Source organism: Canis aureus, chromosome 14, assembly GCF_053574225.1.
Source record: "Canis aureus isolate CA01 chromosome 14, VMU_Caureus_v.1.0, whole genome shotgun sequence".
Classification (NCBI taxonomy): domain Eukaryota; kingdom Metazoa; phylum Chordata; class Mammalia; order Carnivora; family Canidae; genus Canis; species Canis aureus.
The window spans coordinates 51,070,086-51,095,522 of record NC_135624.1 but is presented as its reverse complement, the minus strand read 5'-3'; the positions used below and the strand labels follow the sequence as shown (position 1 = coordinate 51,095,522).

The 25,437-nt window shown below is 44.2% G+C and overlaps 1 protein-coding gene across 2 annotated transcripts; it reads right to left on the bottom strand.

The window, feature by feature from the left end:
* Positions 1-6,830: 6,830 nt before the first annotated feature.
* Positions 6,831-24,370, bottom strand: SRD5A3 (steroid 5 alpha-reductase 3). Of its 2 annotated transcripts, XR_013352228.1 has the most exons (6): positions 24,095-24,370; positions 16,688-16,830; positions 14,466-14,663; positions 10,784-10,918; positions 8,186-9,689; positions 6,831-8,054 (listed from the first exon to the last, which is right to left on the bottom strand). XR_013352228.1 is itself a non-coding variant. In XM_077848064.1 (5 exons), the coding sequence occupies exons 1-5, from the start codon at positions 24,313-24,315 to the stop codon at positions 9,430-9,432; spliced, it is 957 nt and encodes a 318-aa protein (XP_077704190.1). In that variant the 5' UTR covers positions 24,316-24,370; the 3' UTR covers positions 6,831-9,429. The 2 variants fall into 2 exon arrangements, 1 of the variants encoding a protein (XP_077704190.1); XM_077848064.1 differs by having other exon boundaries at positions 6,831-9,689.
* Between the last annotated feature and the right edge of the window lie 1,067 nt (positions 24,371-25,437).

Genomic DNA, 25,437 nt, shown 5'->3' with positions numbered 1-25,437 from the left:
ATTAAATTTTAGTATTTCTAGAGTGTTGATTCTTGTGGAACAGTTTATCTCTAAGCAGATTTAATTCCTCATACAAATTAGTTTTATGTAAATCTGAATTTAACTGGAAGTATACATTTATATAATGGCATTTTAATATTTCCTCACACATGAGGCAAAACATTTCCTGAAACCTTGTGGAAGTTGTACTAGCAGCTAAGGTGGCTTCATGATTTGACTATAATTCAAAGGACCTGTTTATGCAAGTGGGACGTGAAGGAAGGAGCGACGTTTCTAACTACACCCAGAACTTTTAATTGAATACTGTCTCCTTTAATAGGCAAATCAGGGTGCTATTGGTCCATGAGGTAGTAGAAGGATTTGCCTTGAGGTCTTTCTTGTTTCACTTACTATAAAAGAGTTTGAATTTTATGGTAATGAAGACATACCTTGTCAGGCCATGAAAATGAAAGGTAGGCCTGGATATTGTAGGGCAAGTTACAAGGAGTGCTCCACCTGTAGGTAACCATTCCCTTGTGAACCTCTTCTAACAGTTTTAAGGTCCATCCATATACCCAAATGCCTTTTCATCCTAATAGGACTTCTCATCCTAATACACCCTTTGAATGAGTAAAATTTATTAGCACGCATGCCCAAAATGACATACTCAGTTGCTTATTCACTTCTGACATATCCTCAGGCTATCCGGCGCTTCTGCATCTGAATTACCACACCCCAATAAAGATGCAATCCAGTGAATGCAAATAAAATTCATCTGAGTTAAAAGCCCATGACCCTCTGATCTAAAACAACACTAAGGGGGCACCTGGGTGGCTCAGCAGTTGAGCATCTGCCTTGGGCTCAGGGTGTGATCCTGGTCCCAGGATCGGGCTCCCTGTGAAGAGCCTGCTTCTCCCTCTGCCTGTGTCTCTGCCTCTCTCTTTCTGTGTCTCTCATGAATAAATAAATAAAATCTTTGAACAAACAACAGTAAGAACAACCACAAAATTTAACAACTTGACAATCTGGAAAGTTGTTCTGAGAAGGGAAGAATATTAAAGTATATAATATCATCATTGTGGATAGGGTAAACTGATTTGTTTTACACATTTTGGAATTCTGGAATGGAAAAATAAAACTTTTGAAGAATGAAAGAGTTTTTTAAAAGACAGAAGTTGTATAAGAAACTTTGAAGATACAAGATCACCAAAGATATTACTGAGAATATGAAAAAGGGGCCCAAAATGGACTCAGGTAAATTTATAATAGATTAATACATTATTTAGAAAAATCAAGAATTTTGACGTCTCTTCCATCTCCAAGTTTATGAGCTTGATTTCATGGAAGGCACTCATCCATTAATAAATTCTACTTTCAGAACTGTAGTCCCCAAGGTATGGAAGAGAAGAAAAGGAATCCATTTCTATTTCACTGTCCCTCACCAATTGAGGTAGTCCTGAATTGCATGATTACTCTGAAATCTAAAGTTTTCTTCCATGTCTTAAAAGCAAAATCATGGAAGGAGACTCTAGTAGACAATTTTAGATGGGAAGGGAGAAAGATGATTGGAAATGCAACTTGGCCACAACGATTAGGTGGGAATGAGAAGTGGAATATTGAACTAACACCTACCCTTTTCAATCATTAACATGGGCATATTTTGCACTAAAAATAACTTATTCTCACCATTTCATAAGCATAGAATTGGAGGCACCCAGCTGGATCAGTCTGTGGAGCATGCAACTCTTGATCTCAGAGTTGTAAGTTTGAGCCCCACATTGGGTGTAGACATTACTCAAAAATAAAATCTTAGGGAAAAAAAAAAAAAAACAAGCACAGAACTGAAGGAGTATTACAGAGAAACAGATTAAGTTCTTTCTAATTTATTGGATTATATACTTCCTCTGGCATGGGCTCTTGTTTTTTCTATAAACCTCAAAGATTTTATCTATAACACATGTCAAAAAATCGTGGTCATAGTTAGAGCAGGCCACAGAGTAATAGGTCTAGAAGTCAAGAAGTGAGAAATCTCAAAGTGCTGACTTTTTTTTAAGTGTAGGGGAGAAACCAGAGTTAGAGATACAGGCTTCAAGTTGAAGAGTAACCACTTTCCTCTTCACTAACGGGCTTTAATCTTAGTATTTTGAAGAATAAATGCATTTATTCCAATTTCCCATAAATGCTGCATTTCTCTTATAAAACCTGATAAAAATGTGTGTGTGGGATTGTTATAATTTATGGATACCTAAGCATTACTTTTGCTTGAACTTCATTTTATTTTTTCTTTACCATAATTGTTACTGATTTCTGGGTCGTATAATACACAATTGGATCATTGCTTTTCCCACGTGTGAATATAAACTGTGTTTGGTATTCATAAGGTAGATATTATTGCAATTCTGCAACAAAGTCACAGCAGGAAATTAGTGGTTATGCAGAAAACAGTGACAGTAGAAGCATTCTTTGGATGAATATTTATTGAGTGTCTATTATGTACCAGACCCTCTTCTGGTGCTGGGGATATATCTGCAAGCAAAACAAAACAAAACAAAACAAAAAAGCCCAAAACAATATTTTACATTCTAACGAGGAGAGACAGACAATAAAATAATAAGCATAAATGAAAAAGCACATTGTAGAGTTTTTTTTTTTCTTAGAAAAGAGTGCATCAGATGGCTACTGCTATAGAACCACTTCGAAATGAAGTGACTCAGCAATAAGTATTTGTTATTGCTTATAATAGCAAAGAGGGGGTGGAAATGAGAGAGGCTAGGTTGCAACTTTAAGCAAGGAGGTCACTTCATTGAGAAGGTGACTGTGGTAAACAGCTCCTTGGATGGCGCCCCTTTATCCACACCTCCCAATCATCCTGCCTTTGTACAATCCCCTTCCTTTGAATGTGGACTGGTCTGGTGACTGCCTTCCTACAAGCAGAATATGGCAAAGGCAATGGGATGTCACTTCCAAGATCAGGTTACAAAGGCATGGTGTTTCCTGTCTTGCATGCCCTTGCTTGCTTGCTTGCTTGCTCTGATGGGACCTGGGTACTGTGCCATGAGCCCTTAGTTCAATAGCTCACAAGGAACTGAATCCTGCTAACAACCAGGCGAGCAAGTTGGGATGTGGGTCCTGCCTTGGTGGAGCCTACAGAGGAGATCTCAGCCCTGGTGCCACCTTGACTGCAGTGAATCCTTGGGGTGAAGGCACTCGGCTCATTTGCACTTGAAATCCTGATGCACAGAAGCTTTTAGATGTTTGCTGTTTTCAGCTGCTAAAATTTGGAGTCCTTTGTTACACAGCAATAGATAACTAATACAGCAACTTGAAGGACATGAGGGAGTTAGCTGTACGGCAGCCATCTCGGGGACAAGCATTCTAGGCCGAGGGCTCAGCCAGTGCAAAGGCCTACCAGAGGGACAGGACTGATGTGTAAGAAATGGCAAGGAGGCCACTGGATGGGAAGTGGATGAGAGCAAAAATAGGAGATGAGGAAAGAAGTAACTGGGGGCCAGATCATGTTGGGGGGGGGTAGGAGGTTATTATAGGAACTTAGGCTTTTATCTGAGAGAAAGTGGGAGCTGTTGCAAAGAGTATGAGATGATACAAGTTTTTGGAAGATCTGGCAATAGGTTTTTGAAAGATCACTCTGGCTCGTGTGAAAAATCAGCCATAAGGGATAAGGGGAGAAAGCAGGGGAAAAGATTAGGAGTTTATTGCAGTAAATTAGGTAAGAAATGATGGGCAGCTTAGATCAAGATGGCAGTGAGTAGAGTTATTATAATAGGGATGATTCTGGAGGTATTCTGAAGGTAAAACCACAGACTGGCTAGTGGAGTGTGAAGGAAGGGGAAAAAGCAAGGAAGACGTTATCATTTTTGCTTCGAGAAAATAAGACTAAGATCCACCTAAGACTGTAGGTGGATCAGGTGCGGGAGATGGAAAGTCAGAACCTAACTTTAAATCATGTCAAAACTTGAGATATCTGTTATACATCAGATAGAGTTCTTAAGTAGACAACTGGGTATACGAGCCTGGAGCGCAGGAGTGATGTTTAGGACAGATATGTCAACACGGGAGTTGTCAGCACATAAACGGTACTTAAAAGTCCTGAGACTGGATGAGGTCACCAAGTACAGAGAGTGAGAGGAACCAGGAACTGTGGATTGCACACTCCAAGCATTCGGAAGTTAGGAAAGGGGGAAGGAGTCAGTAGAGGAATGTGGGCAGGAGCAGCCAGGGAGCTAGGGGGAAAACCTGGGGCGGGGGGTGGGGGGTGTCTTGTAGACAAGTAGGGCAAGTGACCAGCTGCTGCTGCTGTGTTGGGATGGATACCTCGAACAGACCACTGGCTTTAGTAGGGTCATTGGAGATCTTTCCCGGAGCAGTTTCACTGGAGTCGTGAGGCCTACACAGTTACTCAAGTCAGTGGGAGAAGAACCAACACTAGTCCGAATATAATAAATCTTTCTAGTTTTGTTGCAAAAAAAAAAAAAAAACACCACCACCAACAACAACAAAAAAACCCCCAAAAAAACCAAAAACAAAACCAAAGCTAATACACAAAACAAGCCCAGAGATAAGCTTGTTATCTGGTAAGGGGAATGAGATTAGGTTCTGCTTAAAGAAATGTTGAGGAAAGGGCAAAAATGTGATGATCTAGTGGAAGGAAGAATGGTCAGGCATTCTTTTTTTTTTTTTTTTAATTTTTATTTATTTATGATAGTTACAGAGAGAGAGAGGCAGAGACACAGGCAGAGGGAGAAGCAGGCTCCATGCACTGGGAGCCCAATGTGGGACTCGATCCCGGGTCTCCAGGATCGCACCCTGGGCCAAAGGCAGGCGCCAAACCGCTGCGCCACCCAGGGATCCCTGGTCAGGCATTCTTACGTAGAATCTAGGGCTCAAGTAGGGGACCTGGCTTTGGGAGGAAATCCAGAGATATGGTTTATAGTTTCAGGAAAAAATTGTCACGACTTTCAAGTGAACAAAAAATATTACTGGTGTCCTTTCTAGCACACTCTGGGTTCTCTACCCCGAGTCTTTGAGCTATTTTACAACTCATAGACCACTGATAGGAATGCAAATACTTCTTTTCATTTGGCATATAAATGAATTTTGTCTGATGGAGGTTCAATTGCATTCCCTCCCCTACTGTGTAGATGCTAGTTTTGCAACTAATAAGCAATTAATTTGCATCTATTACATTCATTTTGGCATGCCTCGTTATCCATTTATTTGTTAGGAATTCTTTCAACTGGTTCTAATATTTACCGGTTCCTTCATCCCTTAATGAGTTAAATAAAATTATTGGCGTATGTTCATTTTATATTTGTACGAGAATCATGATTTTACATTTAAAAAAGGATCCTTCAATAATAGTAACAAGAGAAAGCGTTTGGAGGAACAGATGTCTTAGGTGGGTGGAGGAGGTGGTGGTGGTAACCTGTGGGGAGTTCTCTTCCAGTAGCTTCATTTTCCTGAGGACACACATGTAATACAGTCAGCAGAGTGGGAGAGTGAACGGACTAGAGGATTTTAGTATGATTGAGGCATTGAAGAGCACTTGAGGTTAGTGGTCATGGATTTGAAGTGGGTTGTCTGTGGATTGTATTTCTCTAGCCACTGTTTAGTTGTGTGGGCACACACACGGGAAGAGTTCAATCTAACCAGGGCTGTGGCTTTGCTAAATTGGTAGGAAGAGGCAGTGTAAAGCAAGAGTTGAAGACATATATGAAGGAATGATCATAGTGATTTGCCTGAAATTTAAGCAGGGTAAAGAGATTAGAGAAGACTTACGGGCGAAGGACAATAAAAATGCCATGAGATTAATAGACTGGAGGTCTCAATAGGGTGGAAAGATGGTTGGAGTTGCAGTCCTAGAACAATGAGCTGGAAAGACAGGAGCTGGTGGTCAGAAAGCAAGCAAAATATTTTCTCTTTGTGGGGCTGGAATTAGAGCACCTAAACCAGCATTCTACTGTTTGAGGGTCACTCACCTGCTGTCCACCAAATTCCCGTTTTTGTAAGTGGAAGCACTGTTTTGCACTGACTGCTTACTTCCCCCTTCTCCTAGTTTTATTCCCAAGATGATTCCATGAAATCGAATCTTGCTTTTTTTCAGGAGCGAACAGAATCTGCACAGAGATAGGCAGCACCTGGTCTCTAAGCTATGGAAGGTCGTGCAGTTGGAGCATGGCACAAAGGACACCAGGCACAAAGGGTGAGGTGGGGCTGGGATCTGGCCCGAGCACTGCCCACGGAGCTACAGAACCATCACCAGCAGCCTTCTGTGCCCACAAAGGGTCATGCTCTGCTGCTATGGGGAGGTTCTGTGAGGTAGCTTTTCTAATTCCCAGAAAGGTGTGGTGTAGGCCAAGGAGCCCTGATAAAAACTGCACACATGCTATGAAGTTTTACCAGAGGGCTAGACTCGAAGCAGCTTTGTCTTTCTGCTGAGAAATCTCTTGTGTTCTTTTGTCCCCTATGTGCTTCAAGACTTGAGAATCTTTATCAAGGAAGAGACTTAATACTACACTTTCTCAATTGTATGCATAGAATAGCTCTTTGCAATTCAGTTTTTACTTGGGAGAATTAAATTTTGCTTTCCCTAAAATCAATACCTGGCTTTCTAGATCATCGGTATTTGAGAAACGTGATGAAGTACATATAGCATGAATTAGTTGTGGATCACTGCCAGGCCCCCTGTTTCTTGTCCCTTTATTAGAAAAATCTTAGGTTAGACTAATATATGTAATTTATGAAACCAGTTAAATGATTTTTTCCCTGATAAGCAATGTGAAAGGGTGGGCAGAAATTGCTTTAGACAGGTGTAAAAAATTTCTACTTGCTCATTTCCTATTTTAAGATCTTTATTTTTAAAAGATTTTATTTATTTATTCATGAGAGACACACAGAGAGAGGCAGAGACATAAGCAGAGGGAGGAGCAGGCTCCCTAAGGGGAGTCCAATGCGGGACTTGATCCTAGGACCCGGGGATCATGACCTGAGCCAAAGGCAGACGCTCAACCACTGAGCCATCCAGGTGCCCCTAAGATCTTTAATATATTGGTTCACTTTGAGGTACATTACTTATCAATGTCCTTGAATTCTCAGGTAGTTATACAAATATTTACAGTCTCCTTAAACTATTAAGTGTCACATAGAAATATCTAAAAAGGCCTCCCTCTTTTTTGGTAGGAATTCTAGCAATCACCATTCTTTATGTTGAAAACATAACCTAGGACACAGCCCTCTGGAGACAAAATGATCCACGCTCACTGACAGCAAATGTTAGTATGGAGGATGAGCTATAACTTGGAGACTTAACAGAAGCAAAGGCTATTTTCAGCACACTTGTACAGTCAGTAGTTAGGCCAGGGAATGCTGTTAGGAGGTAGTCTGGTGTCATTTCTGCTAACTCAGTAGTAATAGAATGAAGGGTTGAGTCTTGGTGACTATGGTGGCAGGAAGATTAGGGGACTCCAGCCCCCAACCTATTTCTGGCTTTTCCCCAGGAGGGGTTTGCTCCCTCTCTGGGAGCACAGGACATTTTCATTACACACACACCAATGCCGCTCACGATCTCACAAGCACAACACAGTTCTCAACTATTCTCCATGGTTAAGCTTTCAACCAAGGCCACTTTGTTCTGAACCCATTTAAGGACATCCCTACTTCGTCTTCAGCCTCCACCTAAGAAGCACAGTGTTTGGGCAAGGAAGGGAGAGGGGAAGTAAAAGACATGGAAGCAAATGTGAGGGACAGTAGGGAACAGCAGGCTTGAGACAAGGACACCGGGGACTGGGAACGCCTTCTAACCGCCCCTGATAGGGTTCCTCACAGGGGATATCATCCTTTTACTTAAAAGTACAATGAGATTACAGAACATCACTCACATTCTTGACTAATGTAGGTATGAAAGGGCATGCTATAGCAAAATACATCTTTCCCCAAATAGTTTGCTATTAAAAATTATGTGTGCCATTTGTGTGGGAATTAAGCCCAGATGGCAACATGCTTTCCATTTCCGGTGTAGGAAGCTTTATTCCTGAGTCCTGGTCCTGAGGATGGCAAACCTAAATGATGAATGAAATGAATACATCATTTATCTGCATAGACTGAGCAACCAAGTGGAGTGGTGTTTGGTGGATGGGAGAGGAAATGCTACAGCAGAATTATTTTTAAAAATGTGCTTTCATATACATACATTGAAAATCTGGATTAAGAAGAATCTCAATTAACGGCTTTGGTTTACAACTCCAAGGGTGAGGATGGGAGGACATTCTTAGGCTGCACTTGATGATGTGTCTGATTAATGATGAGGTTCTTTCTCCCACAGTTAGGTGCATATTAGTGCAAAACTTTAGTAGCTAGTAGACTATGACACCTGCACAAAAGCAATCAGGTTGATGCCCCAGTCACTAAGCCAGGAAATCTTATGTTGCACAGTTGTACCGTTTTTACTGCATTGCTCGGCCTTAGCATTAGTTTTCAAGTTGTTTTTCTTTTAAACCATGCAGTTATTTCCCTTTGATCTAATGTTTTTTCCTTTAACATAAACTATTTTAGTGTAAACTTTATTCCCCAAAATCTTCAGATTCACTGCATTAAAATAGTTCGGTAGTTAAACTCAGGCAAAGCTTAATCCAGTTTGAATAACTGGGTATGAATGAGGCTATAGCTCTATCCAGTCTGCAGCAAAGGTCGATCTATTCACTGAAGGCTCTTTACACATCAATATAAAAATATTTTATTTTCAGATGCTTTCACTTTAAAGGTACTTCCTTGGAAGAGATGTCAAAAAAAGGTATTAAATAAAAGATTTCAAACCTCCTGTTAGGCTATGATTTGAGGGGGAAATGAGTGGAAACCACGATTGCTGGTTACATAACTGGAAATTTTGGTGGCCATATGTGAAAGTGTAAACTATCTCCAACAGACTCATTTTTCCCTGAATCTGTTGGTGTGAAATTATATATTGTTATTTTCAAACTCTTCTGCTTTTTATTGAAATACAACAGTTACTTAGCACCTACTATGTTGCTTATTATGTAGTCCCGCTCATTTGTCCCTAACAAAAACCAAGCCACGGATGGTCTTCTCCCCTCCTCTGGGGATGTGTGTGCATGTGTGAAGTGTCTATATATTCTTGGTACTTCCCTTTTGAGCCAGCTTGGAGAAGTCTCATCTACTTTTTAGCAGTTGGTTGGTCTTAATAAAGCCTCTGAAGGTAGACATGGCACTCCCAGGTCTGCCAGAAGTATTTCTTCTTTGAAGATTCATTTTCTTGAGGAGTATTGCTTTGTTCATTCAGTGAAGACTTGTGGGTATAAAAATGGAGCACAGAGTTTCAAACCATTCTGCAGGAACTGTACTTTGGTCCCTAGATGTTGTCTCGAGGAAGTGAACCTGTCACCTAGCTTGCATTCTTCATGCAACCTTGAGGTTATCTTAAAATAGGAACGGCAGGAAAGCTTTCCTATGCTTTGGATAGGAGACAAAATTGCTTTTGTAGAATTTGTGGCTGAGGAGAGCACACAGGGCCTGGCTGAAGAAAACATATGTCACCACGAGCCACCAAGTTAAGTTGTGGAATCCAAAGGTGACAGCCATGGAGATGTAGATCATCAGCTCTGCTAAGTAGTTAGGGGAAGAAACATATTCAAACCAGTCCCCAAAAGGGATTCGGTGGTTACAGTGGATGACCACTCCTGAAACAGAAACAGAAGACTTCCTGAACATAGAAGTTGTGGAAAGCAAGCTTACCACCTCGGGCCCCAAGTAATTTACAAAAACTCTGATTTAAAAAAAGAGGATCACAAACCTGTGTGCAAACCCACTTCCTGTCACACTTCCACTGTCAACTGACTATGTGTTAAAAAGCTACACGTTTAAATTATACCATCGACTGAAGATAAGCACAGAGGGAAGCCTGTTTCTCCACCAAGCCTCCTACCTAGTCATTAGAGCTCAGACTGCAGAGTCAGACTGCGTGAGTTCAAATCCTGACTCTACCACTTACATGTCATGGAACTCTGGAAAAGTTGTTTAACACCTCCGTGCCTCAGTTTCCTCATCTGTATAGTGAGGAGGAGACTGTTCTCACCTCAAGTGAGTGCTGTGAAGCTATGTAAAGCACCAGGAACAGGGTTCGGCATAGCATAAGTACTTTATAAATGTTGAACAGTATTATACCATTTTTGATACTTCAAAAAAACTAATAAAAACTGTATCTGTGGCAAGTCAACATGAGCTAGCTAAGAAGTCAAGTTTTTTTGCTTTGGCTGGAATGACACTAACTCAGCATGATGATACGAATACTCACATGCTGGTGAAGCCCGTATCTGCAGCGCAGGCCCCCAAATACGGGCACAGAATAGAACCATAGAATGTCAGGGCTAGATGGCCACGGAAATCTTTCAGCAGAACGCTCTCGTTTTACAAAGGGGAAGATCAAGACCCAGAGAGGTGTCTTATCAAAAATGAGTATTGGATAGATTAGTCAATTAGTTTAGGGCAGGAAAGGAAAAGATAAACAGACACAATGAACTTCTGAGGGTTAAAATGTACATGCAGAGGTTCTTTTTTTTTTTTTTTTTTAAATTTTTATTTATTTATGATAGTCACAGAGAGAGAGAGAAAGAGGCAAAGACATAGGCAGAGGGAGAAGCAGGCTCCATGCACCGGGAACCCGATGTGGGACTCGATCCCGGGTCTCCAGGATCGCGCCCTGGGCCAAAGGCAGGCGCCATACCGCTGCGCCACCCAGGGATCCCTCATGCAGAGGTTCTAAAAGACATCTCACCTGCTTTATTTTTCCTGAGATTGCCAAGAATAACGTGGCACTTGTACTGATGGGCAGACGACCAGATAAACATCAGCATTCCGAGGATATGGAACCACCGAGCTTGCATCAAGAGATTTTTCCCTATCACATAGACTACAGAAAAAAAAAAAAAAAAAAAGAATTAGCTTATCAGCCAACCTGCAAAATTTGAGAGGCTCAGGGAAGTATACAGCTCGTAGGACACAATTATCCACTTATCCAGTTCCTCACGACTAGAAAATTATCCTGATATAATTTACCAAGTCTGGAGGGGGAGAACCCTGTCCCTGTGGGTGAAGGGGTATGCTCTTTAGCCAGGGGCAGCTCCTACCACATGGACACATTCTCCTGCTCCCTCTTCAAATGCTTCAAGCACGCACAGAGGTTGGCTCTGTGTCCTACTCCTGTGACACACTCTTGCAAAGACTGCTTTGCATTTATATTTCTAAGCCTGGTTTTATGTCTTCTTTCTTATAGTCTACTGTCAGGAAAACACTCCTAAAGGAATCTCACCCTGAGTTGCCACCCTAAGCCACTCAGGGGAGACCCTGCATGCAGGACACTGACTTGACTGGCTCCGGCCAATGAAGAAAACCACTGGAAGTAAAGGCTCACAGTGGGACTTCGCAAAAGAGGAGAAATGTACACTGCAAGGTGAAAACCCAAACGTTTTCCCTTTCTGATTAGAAAGAGCCAGGACAGATTTAGTTCAGAAGTAGAAACACTCAAAGTATCTTCTTCCTCTTTCTTCTCCAGCTACCAAGCCGACAGGAAGAAAGCAGGTCTTCTGAGGACTGGAGTCAGAAAACAAAGTAAGGACTTCCTTATGGTCAGCAGGAAGCAGTCAGGCTGCTTAGGAACTTGACTGAAGAAACAAAGTGTCCATTGACTGTGGACTGACTGAGGGGAAAAGCCTGAGGGGCTGGAACCAAGAGAGACCTTATGGAGCTGATTCAGGTCAGAGAACCAGGAATCCTGCTATTCCCTAGGGGCACTGCAGTAGGACTCAGGTGAGGATGGCTAATGACTAATAGGAGTCCACCAACCTGTGTTCATTTCTTTAAAAAAATTGCCCGATATAAACACTTTCCGATAGACTCTTAATGTTTACTAGACTTACCATTTAATGGAATGGTTATATTTTTATAGGTTAATAATAAACAAAATATGAAAAATAGTTTTGTATTGGAGGGCTATAAGAGCAAGTCATTTTAGGATTAAAAACTGAAGCAAGTGTTTGAGCATTCACGTCACTGCCAACTCACCCACTCTGATTCAGAGAAAAGTACCTCTGAGGGAAAGACTGCAAAGACTAAGTTGGAATTATAATGCAGACAAGGGGAGGCAGGTGGAAGGCTGAGCGTCCAATCTGTGTGGTATTTAATTCTTTATTTACTCTTTAATTACTGTCTACCGAGCCTGGCATCTCGCACAAGGGATAAAGCAGTGAGTAAGGCAAGATCTCAGGCCTCAGGAGCCCACATTCCAGTGGCAAGGGGCAGACAGAAACAAGTAGGCAAATCAATAACCGAGACAAGTTTAGGTAGAGATGGCATCCTGGGGAAAATAAAATACAGCAGTGTAATGGAGCGTGGTTGGAGGAAGACTTTGAAGATAAGGAGATGAGAAGGTCTGGGCAGCTTACAGATGTTCTTTCTCTTTTACAAGAACCCTCTGATATCAGGATGTGCCCCTAATTACAGATGAAGGTTCTGAGGCTGAGGGTGGCTAAGTAAGCCAGAATTCAGACCCAGGTGCCCCTGACTCCCAAGCCCAGGCTATTCCCGTCAGACTCTGCAGCTGGCAAATGTCCCAGTGTATTCTCTCTCAATGAATTCCAGAAGCCAGTTGTCCCCATATTGTCCCAAATGCCTGCATAGGACTTCTTGAGAGATAAGCAGATGAAACAGAAGACAGTTTCAGAAAGCAATGTCTAGAAAGTGATTTTTGTGGGTGTTTCAGCTGCCTCTTCTTGACTGTTTATATAGAAGGGAGGGCAAAAGCTGGGGTCAAGCTAGCAGGTGAAGCTCCAGAGGAGATATGGAATGCCAACGGAGGCTAACACAGTGAAAGCTGGTGGGTTAGCCAAGTGCTTCGGAAAGCTCCTTTGGGTGGAAATCCTATTACCGTTCACCATGAATAACAGGTAAGCTCTTGATATGGGCTGCACGTGAAGGCCACAGCAGAGAGCTCAGGGAGGAAACACTGACCGGGCTAAATTCACTGGAATCAGATGGAGAGATGCTAGCTGAGTGGCTGAAGCCAATAAATAATTCATAAATTAAGAAAGATCATTTCTCAAGCCATAGAGGCCTTGGGTTGTGCTATAGAAACAGAGAGGATGTTCAAGCGGCTACTCTGAAGCTGAAATCAAACCTGAGGAGAAAGCACACTCCCCAAGTACTGGAAACATCTAGACTTTGGTCTCTATTTACAAGGATGGCTAGGAAATGTGAAGACCTGAACTTAGAGAAAACAGTCATGACTGGTCTCGGTACAGTGTCTGGGCAGAGGGATACCAAAGGTCCAGGGTGAGGTTAGCCTCAGCACTAAAAGCTAACTTCAGTCACCCCAAACGACTTGAGTTCTGTGTAATAAGCATGCATGGTTTTTACAAAAATGACAGCCCTAATGTGTAAGATCTCCAGCCTCCCTCCCCACCCCACACACCCAAAACACACTTCATTTCCTCCACATGAACCAAGGTCATGGTCTTGCTTCCCTCTTCCTGGCTAGTGGAAGCTCAGAAACGTTCAGACACAATCCTGACTCACTACAGTACTCTTTTGTCCTCTCCGCTCAGGCTGCCTCCCTTGAAGGAAAGCTTTGTTATAATCAGAATAATCGTAGGAACTGAATGGCAACAAAATAGCTCTCTATTCCCTCTTCAAATCACTACTTTTCACCACTAGCCCTTCCTCCTTGGGTTTTCTGAGATTTAATCCTGCACCACCCTTCTGCTTTTACACCCGCACCCCAGGGAGACGGAGCCTTTGCTGGGGCAACCTTCTTTGCTGACCCTTTTTCTTGTTCTTGGGTGCTCCTTTGTTTCTTGTCCAACTGTTAACCATACTCCCTCTGTCTTCCCAGAGTAACTCCGCATGAGTTCACGGACTTCAGTCCCACCAAGGGAGATCCACATCCCAATTCTTCATCCTTACACCAAGCCTCCTGAACACCTGGCACTTACTACCTTTACTATAGGCATTAGTGCTTATGTTGGCATCTTTCAGGTTTTAGCAATTCTTTTTTTTTTTTTAATTTTTTTTTTTTAAATTTTTATTTATTTATGATAGTCACAGAGAGAGAGAGAGAGAGGCAGAGACACAGGCAGAGGGAGAAGCAGGCTCCATGCACTGGGAGCCTGACGTGGGATTCGATCCCGGGTCTCCAGGATCGCGCCCTGGGCCAAAGGCAGGCGCTAAACCACTGCGCCACCCAGGGATCCCAGGTTTTAGCAATTCTTTTAATAGTTAACATATATCCCCTCGGGCATGTTGACATTTTCTAACTACTAGTTGAGTTCAAACTCTTCAAATGCAAAGTGGGTTGGGCAGGTCTACTTTCAAACTTCTGTAATGCTTCGTGGACTGCTTTGCCTGAGAAGTACCTCATTGGCCCAGTGTGACTCAGCTAACAGAAGACCCCAAGGACCACTCACCGTTCCTGCCATCCATTGGCACTTGGCTCAGCACAGTTAGGCCGGTGAGGACATAGTAGACAAGTCCAAAACAGTACTGGACGACGTGAATCACAGCATTGGAGAAGACACTGACATACAGGCACTCGAAGAGCCTTCGCAAACTGTGTAGCCACAGAAATACTAACACTAAGAATGCAGACAGCGCCAGCTCACTCCCTATAATTCAGAATGCAACATGTTAGCACCTCTCCTTCCAGGATTAACCCAAAGTTAGATTTTTTTTTTCCTGCTGTTTAACAGATTTTTAAATAAAATTAGAGCTAGGAGAGGACCCTAAAAATCTAGTGTAACACTTTTTTTTTTTTTTTAAGTCATGAGGAAGTGGGCCATGTGAAGTTAAGGAATTTGGCTAGTCACAAACTCAGGTTTCTGGACTCTCCATCATGTGAAAGCCTTCCGGTTTTCACAGACGTATGTCACTGTGAAGGAGTCTGCACTCAGAACCTGCTATCTGTGGATCTCTGGTTCCTGGAACTAAAAGCCAGATGAAGATGGTCAGGAGAATGCTCGGATGACCTCTAACAACCCCAGCTGGTGGGATCCCTGGGTCAGGGAGACGAGACACAGGCACGCCAAGAAGCAGAAAAGAGGACAGGAACAGAGACGGAGGGAATTATGCATTTCTTTCCATATGAAAAAAAAAAAGAGACAATTATAATTTTCAGGGGACTGTGTGAGCCTTGAGATCTATCTTCCTACCTGTCTTTCATTCCCTCTGCCAAAAGAATTTGGAAGTAATGCTGGTTTTTAAAATGACATAACACCTAGATGTTTTTTTTAAATGAATGTCACATGCACACACAGAGACACACACACAAGAATACAGTGAGGATACAGCTTAACAGATTTTTACAAACTAAACCATGTATTCCACCCATATAATCAGCACCCAGGACATAGAAGCAGAACACAACTAGCACTCCCTTGTATTCCCCTCCAGGCACTGCCTCCCCACCCATGGGTAAGGCCTATCCAGACTTCTATCAGTACAGAATAGCTTTGGGTGTTTTTGTATTTTGCATATAGTAAATCCTAGTTTTAACTCGTTAGGAATAGGTTAAAACAAGTATACAAATAAAACTCCTCACAACCAACCCTCCAAATACCAGAGCCCCAGTGAACCCCACAGTAAACAAAGGAAGAGATAGAGTTTTAGTGGGTGAAGTGGGATATGCTGAGGCCTCCTCCCCTTCCAAGTACAATCTGCATAGGTCTTCCCTTCTGGCTGTCATCGTTTGCAACAAGTCCCTCTGGTTATATAGGAAAGGACTGTTCCCACAGAGCCAGTGGTTTGGCTGTGGGAACAAAAGACAGAGATAGCACCAGAACAATCTGTTTCTAATTCTGCCCCTCACGCTCTCCCTGACATTAATTGAGGCCACCTTATGGTTTTCACCTTCAAGTCCTAATTTTTAAAATTGTTCTGTGTATCCTTTATCCGAGGTAAAGTGAGGTGAATTTAAAGGCTATTTTTTAAAAATTTTTTTTATGATAGTCACAGAGAGAGAGAGAGAGGCAGAGACACAGGCAGAGGGAGAAGCAGGCTCCATGCACCGGGAGCCCGACGTGGGATTCGATCCCGGGTCTCCAGGATCACGCCCTGGGCCAAAGGCAGGCGCCAAACCACTGCGCCACCCAGGGATCCCTAAAGGCTATTTTATAGTCTTCTGGTCAACAACTATTTATAGTCAATTTTATTATATAACTAAAGCTTACAGGATAACAAGCGTTTTTAACTGGCGATCAAAAAGTAATTATCTATTTTATTTCTGGGGTTCTGAGACAGGACTTTGGTTCAACTATAGAAATGACAAATGTTTCAAGGCAAACCCGAGGGATCCTAAGAGCTTTTCCAATGAAGTGTATAAAGTGCATAAATTTATCGATAGTACTAAAAATATCAGAGAGAGAACAGCCAGTCCTGTACACAGCACAGCACCCGCTGGGAGTCTGGGGCGAACAGCTGACTCTCAGTGTGTTGTGATCTCAGCGAGGGACATGGAGACACCCCTGTGGCCACCTAGCTAACAACCATGCAGAACTCTTTCTTGCCCTCACCCTCCACTTCCTGGGCCCACAGAGGAGCCCGGGGGTGCCTGTGAAATACCAGGAACATCTCCCTGCAGGCTGAAAGACAAGGAACAGGATGAAATGGTTGTAACTAGCCAGCAGAGTCATACCTTGGAACTGGGCAGCCCCGAGAATTCTGAGCAGACCATGAAGCCAGTTTGGAAAAGGCACTCCCAGGAACAGAGACTGAGTAAGGTGCCAAAGCAGGAAGCCATTCCACAGCACTGAGATGATGTAGAAATGAGAAAAATACCTGCAAGGTTAAACCAGTTTAGGCAGTTATCAGGGGGAGGTCCACTTTAAAGCATTGTGCAGGAAGAATATTTTTAGGCTCCCGATCCTCTTTCCTCCATTCCCAAAGTATAGTTTAGTTTTTAAATAGAACCTGAATCCTGCAGGCGTTCAGATTTTTAAAATCTTTCAAATGATGGGACTGGTAAACTCATAGGTAAAAGAGGCCTCCTGAGGTTAACGGGAATGTGATTGACCTTGTTAAACCTAGATAGAGGGTCAATTAGCAATCTCTCTTATCTCTGGGTAACAGGGTTGGCTCAGGTTCCAACATAGGGGGGACCAGACCCTGGCAAAGAGAACCTAGACTGTGCCAACTCAAGCCAAATGTGTGAAAGATTTCTAAATCCTGGGCAATGTTGCTGCAATAGCCATACAACTGTTACACAACATTTGCAAAACCACAAGCTCTCAGGGTTGCCAGGAACCTTAAAGGTCTTCTGATTCAGTGTTTTCCTAAATTGTGTTGACCTAAATTACTTTTATAATAACATGACAAATATTAACTCATAAAATGAGGTATCAACTCCTGATGGTTATAGCTCCCATCAAATACAGTGCCTATTTTGCAATCAACGCAGTTACAAATGAAAATACAAATAAAGCCGGGGCCAATGAAAATTGGAATTAGCAATGTTACTGTAATGTGAAAGAGGATGTTGGTTTACTGAGATGAAATCATCTACTATAGCACAAAGGCTGAACACGGGTTCTTCTGAGGTCCCTTAACCTATACTTCTATTTTTCTTTAAGTCAACTCAAAATCCTTCTGACTCAGCAGGGTGTCTTCTTTGGTCTTCGACATATCACTTTGTATTAAGCCACCTCCTTGTCTTATTAGTCACACAAAAGTAAATCGACGTCAGGGATTTTTTCTTCCAGATGATCTAGAATATGCTTGTACCAGAAGTGCCTGCAATCCAGTCTGACAAATACTGACCTAATCTGATCCTTCCATAGCAACTCACTTAATTCTCCCAACTACTATTACAAATTCTATCACTGGATCTGCCCCCGCTGAGCTAGCCTGTAGTTCCTTTATTTTTTTTTTAAGATTTATTTATTTATGATAGAGATAGACACACGGAGAGAGAGAGAGAGGCAGAGACACAGGAGGATGGAGAAGCAGGCTCCATGCTGGGAGCCCGATGTGGGAATCGATCCCGGGACTCCAGGATCGTACCCTGGGCCAAAGGCAAGCGCTAAACCGCTGAGCCACCCAGGGATCCCTAGCCTGTAGTTCCTGATTCCAATCTTCTCTGGGCTCAAGAACTTAGTTTCCTCAAGAGTTCACCTGTGTCATTTCCAGTACCCCCCCCCCCCCCCACCTGGCCACTGATTTTTCGTTGTCTTCCAGGGTCTTTCTTAAGACACACTTCCTAGAACTGAGCCCTGGTATGGTCTGAGCTACAGAAACAGAGAATGTCAGCAGCACCTTGCTCTGGAGGCTTCCACACCGAGGGGAGGGGCCAACTTTTGAAAAGTATCTTCTGGGCCAGCCACTTCATTTCTACCCACTTCATTTCTCCATAAATATTAATGAGAACTTAGAACATGCTGGGCAACGTTCTAGGATCTGGGAACTCAGTGAACAGACCAGGTCTCTGCCTTGATGAAGTTTACCTTTCAGCATATATATGGTCCACAAATGAACCTATGGATATCTAGCATAATGTCGGGTTAGGGGGCAGGGCGGGTGCAGAGGGGAGGCCATTCTGGATGGGTGGCCAAGGGTGGCCTATCTGGAAGTGACATTTGGCTAGAATGAATAAGCCCAGAGAAAGAATTTTCTAGGCAGAGGAAATGACAACCGCAAAGGCTCTGAGGAACAGTAAAGGACATCTGTGTGGGGAGGGCTAGGCGGTCATGTGGGAGAAGCAGATGCTATAGGGTCTTAAAAGGACACTGGCTTTTATGCAGTGTGTTGGGAGCCATTTGTGCAGAGCAACTTAAATAACATATTTTAAAGTCCTTCTGGCTGAGGACAAGTTCTGGAGATTGATAGCGATGGCTGCACAGCAACGTCAATGTATTCAAAACTAATGAACTGTACATCTGATAAGGGCTAAAAATTGCTAAGTGTTATGTATATGTTACCACACATGCACAAAGCACTGCTTTTTCATTTCACTCTTTTTAAAGTTAAAAAAAATCCTTCTGGTAAGTAGGCAGAAACAACTCTGTAAAGTTTATTTGGTTATCTTCATGTGGCAGATGAGAAAACCAAGGCTTAGCTGCTAAGTTACATATCCAAGGCCACACAGTAAGTGGTGGCATTAGCTCCAGACTCAGCCCAGATGACTCTGAAGTTAAAAGCACTTTTTTTTTTTTTTTTTTTAAAGTGGGCTCCATGCGGGGCCCTGGGATCAAGACCAGAGCTGAGATCGGTATTCAGAAACTTAACCAACTGAGCCTCCCAGACGCCTCCACACTGCTGCCCTTCGAGTTCATGCAACCTAGACCTGCCCGAACCTGCTTTTCTGTCCCTATATTACTCCTGACAATTTATACCAAGCTTAAAGTCAACCAATTGCTCAAATATGTTTGGGAGAAGTTGCTAAGCCACATCTTGCTATGCCCTACTTGTGCCCTGATGTTTCTGATTCACAGGCAGATTGCTGTTCTAATTCCTACATTTTACACATTCTATCTCGTTTTGCTTGCCTGATTTTCCTCTATAAGAAACATCTTTTGCTCCATAAAACTCCTGCTTTTTAAAAAGACCCAGCTTTAGTCTCAAACAACAGATCTAAGAACTCTACACTTTTTGTTTTAGACATTCTCTCTCTTTTTCCTCCCTTGGCACTTTGCATAACTGTAGCAGTTTTCCAAGCCTGTGGGAAGAGGGAGAAGGTGATCTTTATGGTAACCCAGGACTTGGCACCAAGCAAGCACTCCCTTGATTCAATAAATATTTTAGTGCTTATTAGGAGCTAGGGACTGCTCTAGGTATCCGGCAATGAAAACAACAGAGGATTCCAGCCTTCCTGGCACTTATGCTCACACTCACACACACAAAAGTAAATTTATAGCATGCCAGCAGGTGGTAACTGTTATGGAGAAAATAAATGCCAGGAAGAGAAGGAATATGGGGGACGGTAGAATGATACTTTTAAACAGGGTGGATAGGTAACACCTCATTGGGAAGGTAATATGTGAGTAGAATTACAGGAAGTGAGGACAGAAACCACGTGGCTATGTGGGGGAAGAACTTTCTAGGTCGGGGTGGGGGGGAGGGCGGCAGGCAGTGCAAAGGCCTGTGAGGTGTGAAGGAAGGTTATAGAGAGGCCCACAAAACTGGATTGGTACCACATGGGGGGCTAACTATAGGGCAGAAGTCAGTGAGGTGGTAGGAACAAAACTACATTGGATCTTGGGCTCTTCCTGTGAGTTGGAAGCCACTGGATGAATCTGAGCCAGGAGGCAGGATCTTATAATACATGTTTGCTGATAGCTAGAACTGATCCAAGGCGCCACTAGGGGGGTTATGGGGCTAAGGACGTGAACCAATGTTTACTGAATTCTGACTAGGTGCCTGGCCCGTGCTAAGTGCTTTAATGTCATGACCGCCCATATGACAAGGAGGGGCTATTATGTGAACACTCTACTCCATACCACTGCCTTTTGCCTGACCCATCATCGCAGCCTCTTATTCAGTCTTCTCCACACGATGGCTGGCCATCCTTTCAAGACCCGAACCACAGAATGTCATGCTTTCTTCCCCATCCTAAAGCCATCAATGGCTTTCCATACACTCAGAACAGAATCTTACCTCCACCAGGGCCCTGGTGAGCCAGCCCTGCCTCCCGCAGTGAACTCATCTCCTGTCCCACACCTCCCTGACCATTCTCTCCAGTGTTGTCACTGCCACTGTCATGGCCACCCCCATTTTGTTCACGATCAAGTAATCCTGCTGGACTTTCTCTGAGGTACTTAATACAAAATTATCTTGCTTGTTTTGTAAGATTTGTTCACATAATTACTGCCTTATAAGAACCAAAGCTCCTGGCACACAAATACTCTATAAATGCGGATTCAATAATTGAAAGAGAAGGTATCTCATCCAAAGTTATTCTGAGTAAGCAGCTAATCAACAAACCAACTAAAACTAAACCCTTTTTTCCTTAAAATTCATTCAAAATATAGTGATCAAGGACCTTGTTATTTGTCAGGCACTGAACCAGGGATATGATAACAAGACAAATGTAAACTTATGGCCAGTTTTTAGTCTACAGCAGGGATTCTTTACATTTTTCTTCCATGGATTCCTTTGGTAGTCTGTTGAAGGGTACTGGCCACTTCTTAAAATGGTATCACAAAATACATAGGGATTACCAAGGAAACCAATTATATTGAAGCATAGATAACATAATTACCAAAAAAGAAATTTGTGATATAGTAATATATGTGCTAAATTACTGTTCTCAAATAATAAGATCCAGTGATTCATTCCTGTGGTGATGAAAATAATGTTCTGAGGTTTCTTCAAAAATCTTAATGTGATATTAAAAAAGTTGTTCCAAAAAAATAAAATAAAAAAAATTAAAAAGTTGTCCCAATATTGCAAGTACTGCTAGTTCTATTGTGGTTTGTTGATTACATATATTATTAGGGAAATGCTGAATTTTGGCTACAGGTGAGTGAAGATGTAATTTTTTTCTAATGGAGGTTTGCCTTCAATTCTGTCCACTGGACCTCTGGTTAGGACTGCTGAACCCTGGGGAGAAAAGTCTGGATGGCTTTTTTTGCTACCAGAGCTTAATTCAACTGCAATGCTTTGATGCCATTTGGAAATTTAGAAGAAGTACTTTTATAAACATCACACAAGTCAAGAGCATTGACTCATGTCGGAGATCACCTATTTATTTAGACTTTCTGGGAAGTCAGTAAGCTATGAAGCACAAGGAAAACAAGAAAAGCACCATCGCCTTAATTTAGGAAAAAACGCTACCCAACATTGGTTGTAGAACTGAACAAGCCCTGAACTGATTTAAGTTTATTCCTGCCTCCTTAGGAAAAAAAAATCACCCCAAACAAAATCACCTAAGCACCATTTTTAGATGCAGAAATGTGATTTACAGCTGCCTCTAAGCGTAAAAATCATGGGCTTATTTTCACTTTTAAGAGTATGATTGAATTTTGCACAAGGAAAAATATTTAAATAGTATCTAGGCATATTTTTTTTTTTATTGGCCTGGACTTGCTGTATCTTCTTCCAATACTCAAAGAAATGGTAAATTTTGAATAAACAAAACATCCCTTGGACATCATGGGAGGTTCTACTCTAGAATTCTGAAAGAAGAAAAAGGTGTAAATTATGGGAGAAACTGCAACAAGCCCAAAGAGTAGTAACGAATGAAGTAAAGCACCAAGTCTGTTCCTTAGCGGTCGCACCTTTGAGTACTAACAGCTGGGGTACGGGAGCCTGAGAAATGGTTGGCTGTGGGGAATGATTTGAATGAGTCTAATCTAGGGACACCAATACCTTTTTCAAAATTCAGGAAACAAGTTGTTAGAATTCACACTAAGAAATAATTTTTCCGGGACACCTGTGTGGCTCAGCGGTTGAGCACCTGCCTTTGGCCCAGGGCATGATCCTGGAGACCTGGGATCAAGTCCCACATCAGGCTCCCTGCATGGAGCCTGCTTCTCCCTCTGCCTGTGTCTCTGCCTCTCTGTATGACTATCATAAACAAATTAAAAAAAAAAATCTTTAAAAAAATTTTTTTTTCGGGACACTTGTGTGGCTCAGCGGTTGAGCATCTGCCTCCCGCCCAGGGTGTGATCCTGGAGACTCGGGATGGAGCCTGCTTCTCCCTCTGCCTATGTCTCTGCCTCTCTTTATGTCTTTCATGAATAAATAAATAAAATCTTAAAAAAAATTTTTTTCCTTCACTTTATCAATTAAAAAAGTGATAATCCGGGAGTGCCACTGCTATAAAGCAGAAAAGGATGTACTGCAACCGGACTTGATTAAAAATTGACTAACCTGTGCTAAATACCTCTACCTCCTCCCATGGCCTCATTCTCCTTCCTCCTCTCCTGGGTGACCCAGTTCTTCCTTCTCAGCGTCAACACCTGGCAACTGTTTCTCCAACAGACACAAGTGGGGGGTTATCTCCGTTTCAGAAACCACATGACAGCCCACATTCTTGTCTGGGGACCTGGGACAGTCTCTGAGAGGTTCAAACGATAACCCCGGTGTTTTGACACATTAGAAACCTTTTCACATTCCTCTAGACTCCTTCCTACATACATGCATTTAGGTGCATCTTTTTTTTTTTTTTTTTAAAGATTTCATTTACTTATTCATGAGAGACACAGAGAGAAGCAGAGACCCAGGCAGGGGGAGAAGCAGGCTCCATGCACCGGGAGCCCGACGTGGGATTCGATCCTGGGTCTCCAGGATCACACCTTGGGCTGAAGGCGGCGCTAAACCGCTGGGCCACCCGGGCTGCCCTAGGTGCATCTTCAAGTCAGAAATGCTTCTCTCCAGACCGTCCAGAAGTGTTTGGCTGACTCTTCCCCGCTGTGTTCTGAATTCAAAGTAAAAGACAACAACAACAACAACAAAAACAAAGGCAAACTATAACACGTCTTTACGATTCCTGAAAGCAGCCTACTTTAAGCCCTAACGATTTAATCTTTCGTCGAACTTGGTCGTGAAGTCTGTTGAGAGTCGGATAGAGCTGCGGGCTCAGGCTTGGGCCGCTCTCCGGGGACGGGGGCGGGGGCGGGGGGGGCCCAGGTGCGAGCGAGGGGGAGGGTCGGTGTCCGTGCGGCCAGAGGGGGTGGCGCCGGGTGGCAGGCCCGCGGCTCGCCGCCTCCCCCGTCCTGACTTCGCGGGTCGGAGACAAATGGGGGAAACTGAGGCCTGCCTCGCGTCCACAAGTGAGGGGCCTCAAGCTACATGATGCGCCCTACAGTGCAGGGGGGGCGGGGGAAGAACTGGGGGCCCAAAGGCTTTAACCTGCCGCCCGGGGACCAGGCCTACAGTCGGAAGCGCTGCCATTGCCCCGAGGGAGAGGCTCCGCGGGCCTCGGGCATCCCCTGCCCCCCGCACCCCGCCCGGGCCCGACGCGGACGCCGCAGCGCCCCGAGGCCCGGCCCCGGCAGCGCCGCGCGGGGAGCCCGCGCCCGCCTCTGCTGCCCCCTGCCGGCCGCCCGAGCCGCGCCCCGGGCTCTCCGCGCCTCGGCTTCCCGGGCTGCAGCCGGGGCGCGGTTACCTCTTGGGGACGTCAAAGACCCGGCAGGCGGCCGGGCGCGACGGCCCCTCGCGCTTGGTTTTCCCATAGCGGATCAGGTCCTGGAAAAGCGCGCAGGCCGGGAGCAGGCCGGGCGGCACGAGCTGCAGCAGCAGGGTCAGCAGGAAGGCGGCGGTCAGCGTGAGCCACAGGGCGCGCAGCGGCGTCAGCGCCCAGAGCTCGGCCCCGGCCCACGGAGCCATGGCCCGCGCGCCGCCCCGAGCTCCCAGGGCCCGGAGCCCCCGAGCTCCACCGGCCGCGCAGCCGCCGCCGCCGCCGCCGCCCGCGCGCACACGCCAGGCTCCGCGGGGCGGGGCGTCGGGACGCAGCGGGGGCGGGGACGCGCGTGGCCACGCCCACCGGGTGGGCGGGGCCACGCTGGCGCCGGGCGGCCGCGCTGGGTCCCTAAGCGGACTCCGGGACCCTCCGGCGGAACCGGGGAGCGACCCAGACCTGCGACTCGAAGACCTGCCACGAAGCCTGCGCTGCTGCGGTGCTGTCGGTGGAAAAGCGGAATCAACCCTGAACGCTTCACTTTACGGCGTTTAGTTTTTCTTTTTCTTTTTTAAAGATTTTATTTATTTGTTTATGAGAGAGAGAGAGAGAGACGGGGCAGAGACCCAGGCAGAGGGAGAAGCAGGCTCCCTGCAGGGGGCCCGATGGGGGACTCGATCCCGGGACCCCAGGATCACACCCCGGGCTGAAGGCGGGTGCTAAACCGCTGAGCCACCCGGGGATCCCCCGACTCACAAACATTTCTTTCTTTCTTTCTTTCTTTCTTTCTTTCTTTCTTTCTTTCTTTCTTTCTTTCTTTCTTTCTTTCTTTCTTTCTTTCTTTCTTTTCTTCTTTCTTTCTTTCTTTCCTCTTTCTTTCTTTCTTTTTTTTTTTTTTTTATTGGAGTTCAGTTTGCCAACATACAGCATACCACCCAGGGCTCATCCCGCCGAGCGTTAAATCCTGTTGCAACAACACGTTAAATTTAGTTAAATTTAGTTTAGTTAAATCCTGTTGCAACAGGAATCCTGTTGCAATCCTGTTGCAATCCTGTTAATCCTGTTTAGTTAAATCCTGTTGCAACAACACGTCGTGGTATCAGTGCCCACGTTCACACGATAGTGATAAAGCCTAGGAACACGGAGCGCCCTTTAGGGTGATGGCTGAAACGGGAGGGTCAGTGCAAAAAAGCTGACTCTCGAATACACGGCTGGGAGTGCAAACAACCACACTAATGCAGGTCTGGGTGTATGTTGATGAGGAAGGCGGGTCGTCCCCCCAAATGAAGGGTTGTATTAGGATGTTGGGAATGTGTGTAATTTACACATCT

Coding starts and splice junctions, on each gene's coding strand:
- SRD5A3 (XM_077848064.1), bottom strand. CDS start 24,315: ATGGCTCCGTGGGCCGGGGCCGAGCTCTGGGCGCTGACGCCGCTGCGC. Junction 16,831..24,094: donor GTCTTTGACGTCCCCAAGAG/GTAACCGCGCCC, acceptor TTAACCTTGCAG/GTATTTTTCTCATTTCTACA. Junction 9,690..10,783: donor TCTCAGGAAAAATAAAGCAG/GTGAGATGTCTT, acceptor TTTCTGTTTCAG/GAGTGGTCATCCACTGTAAC.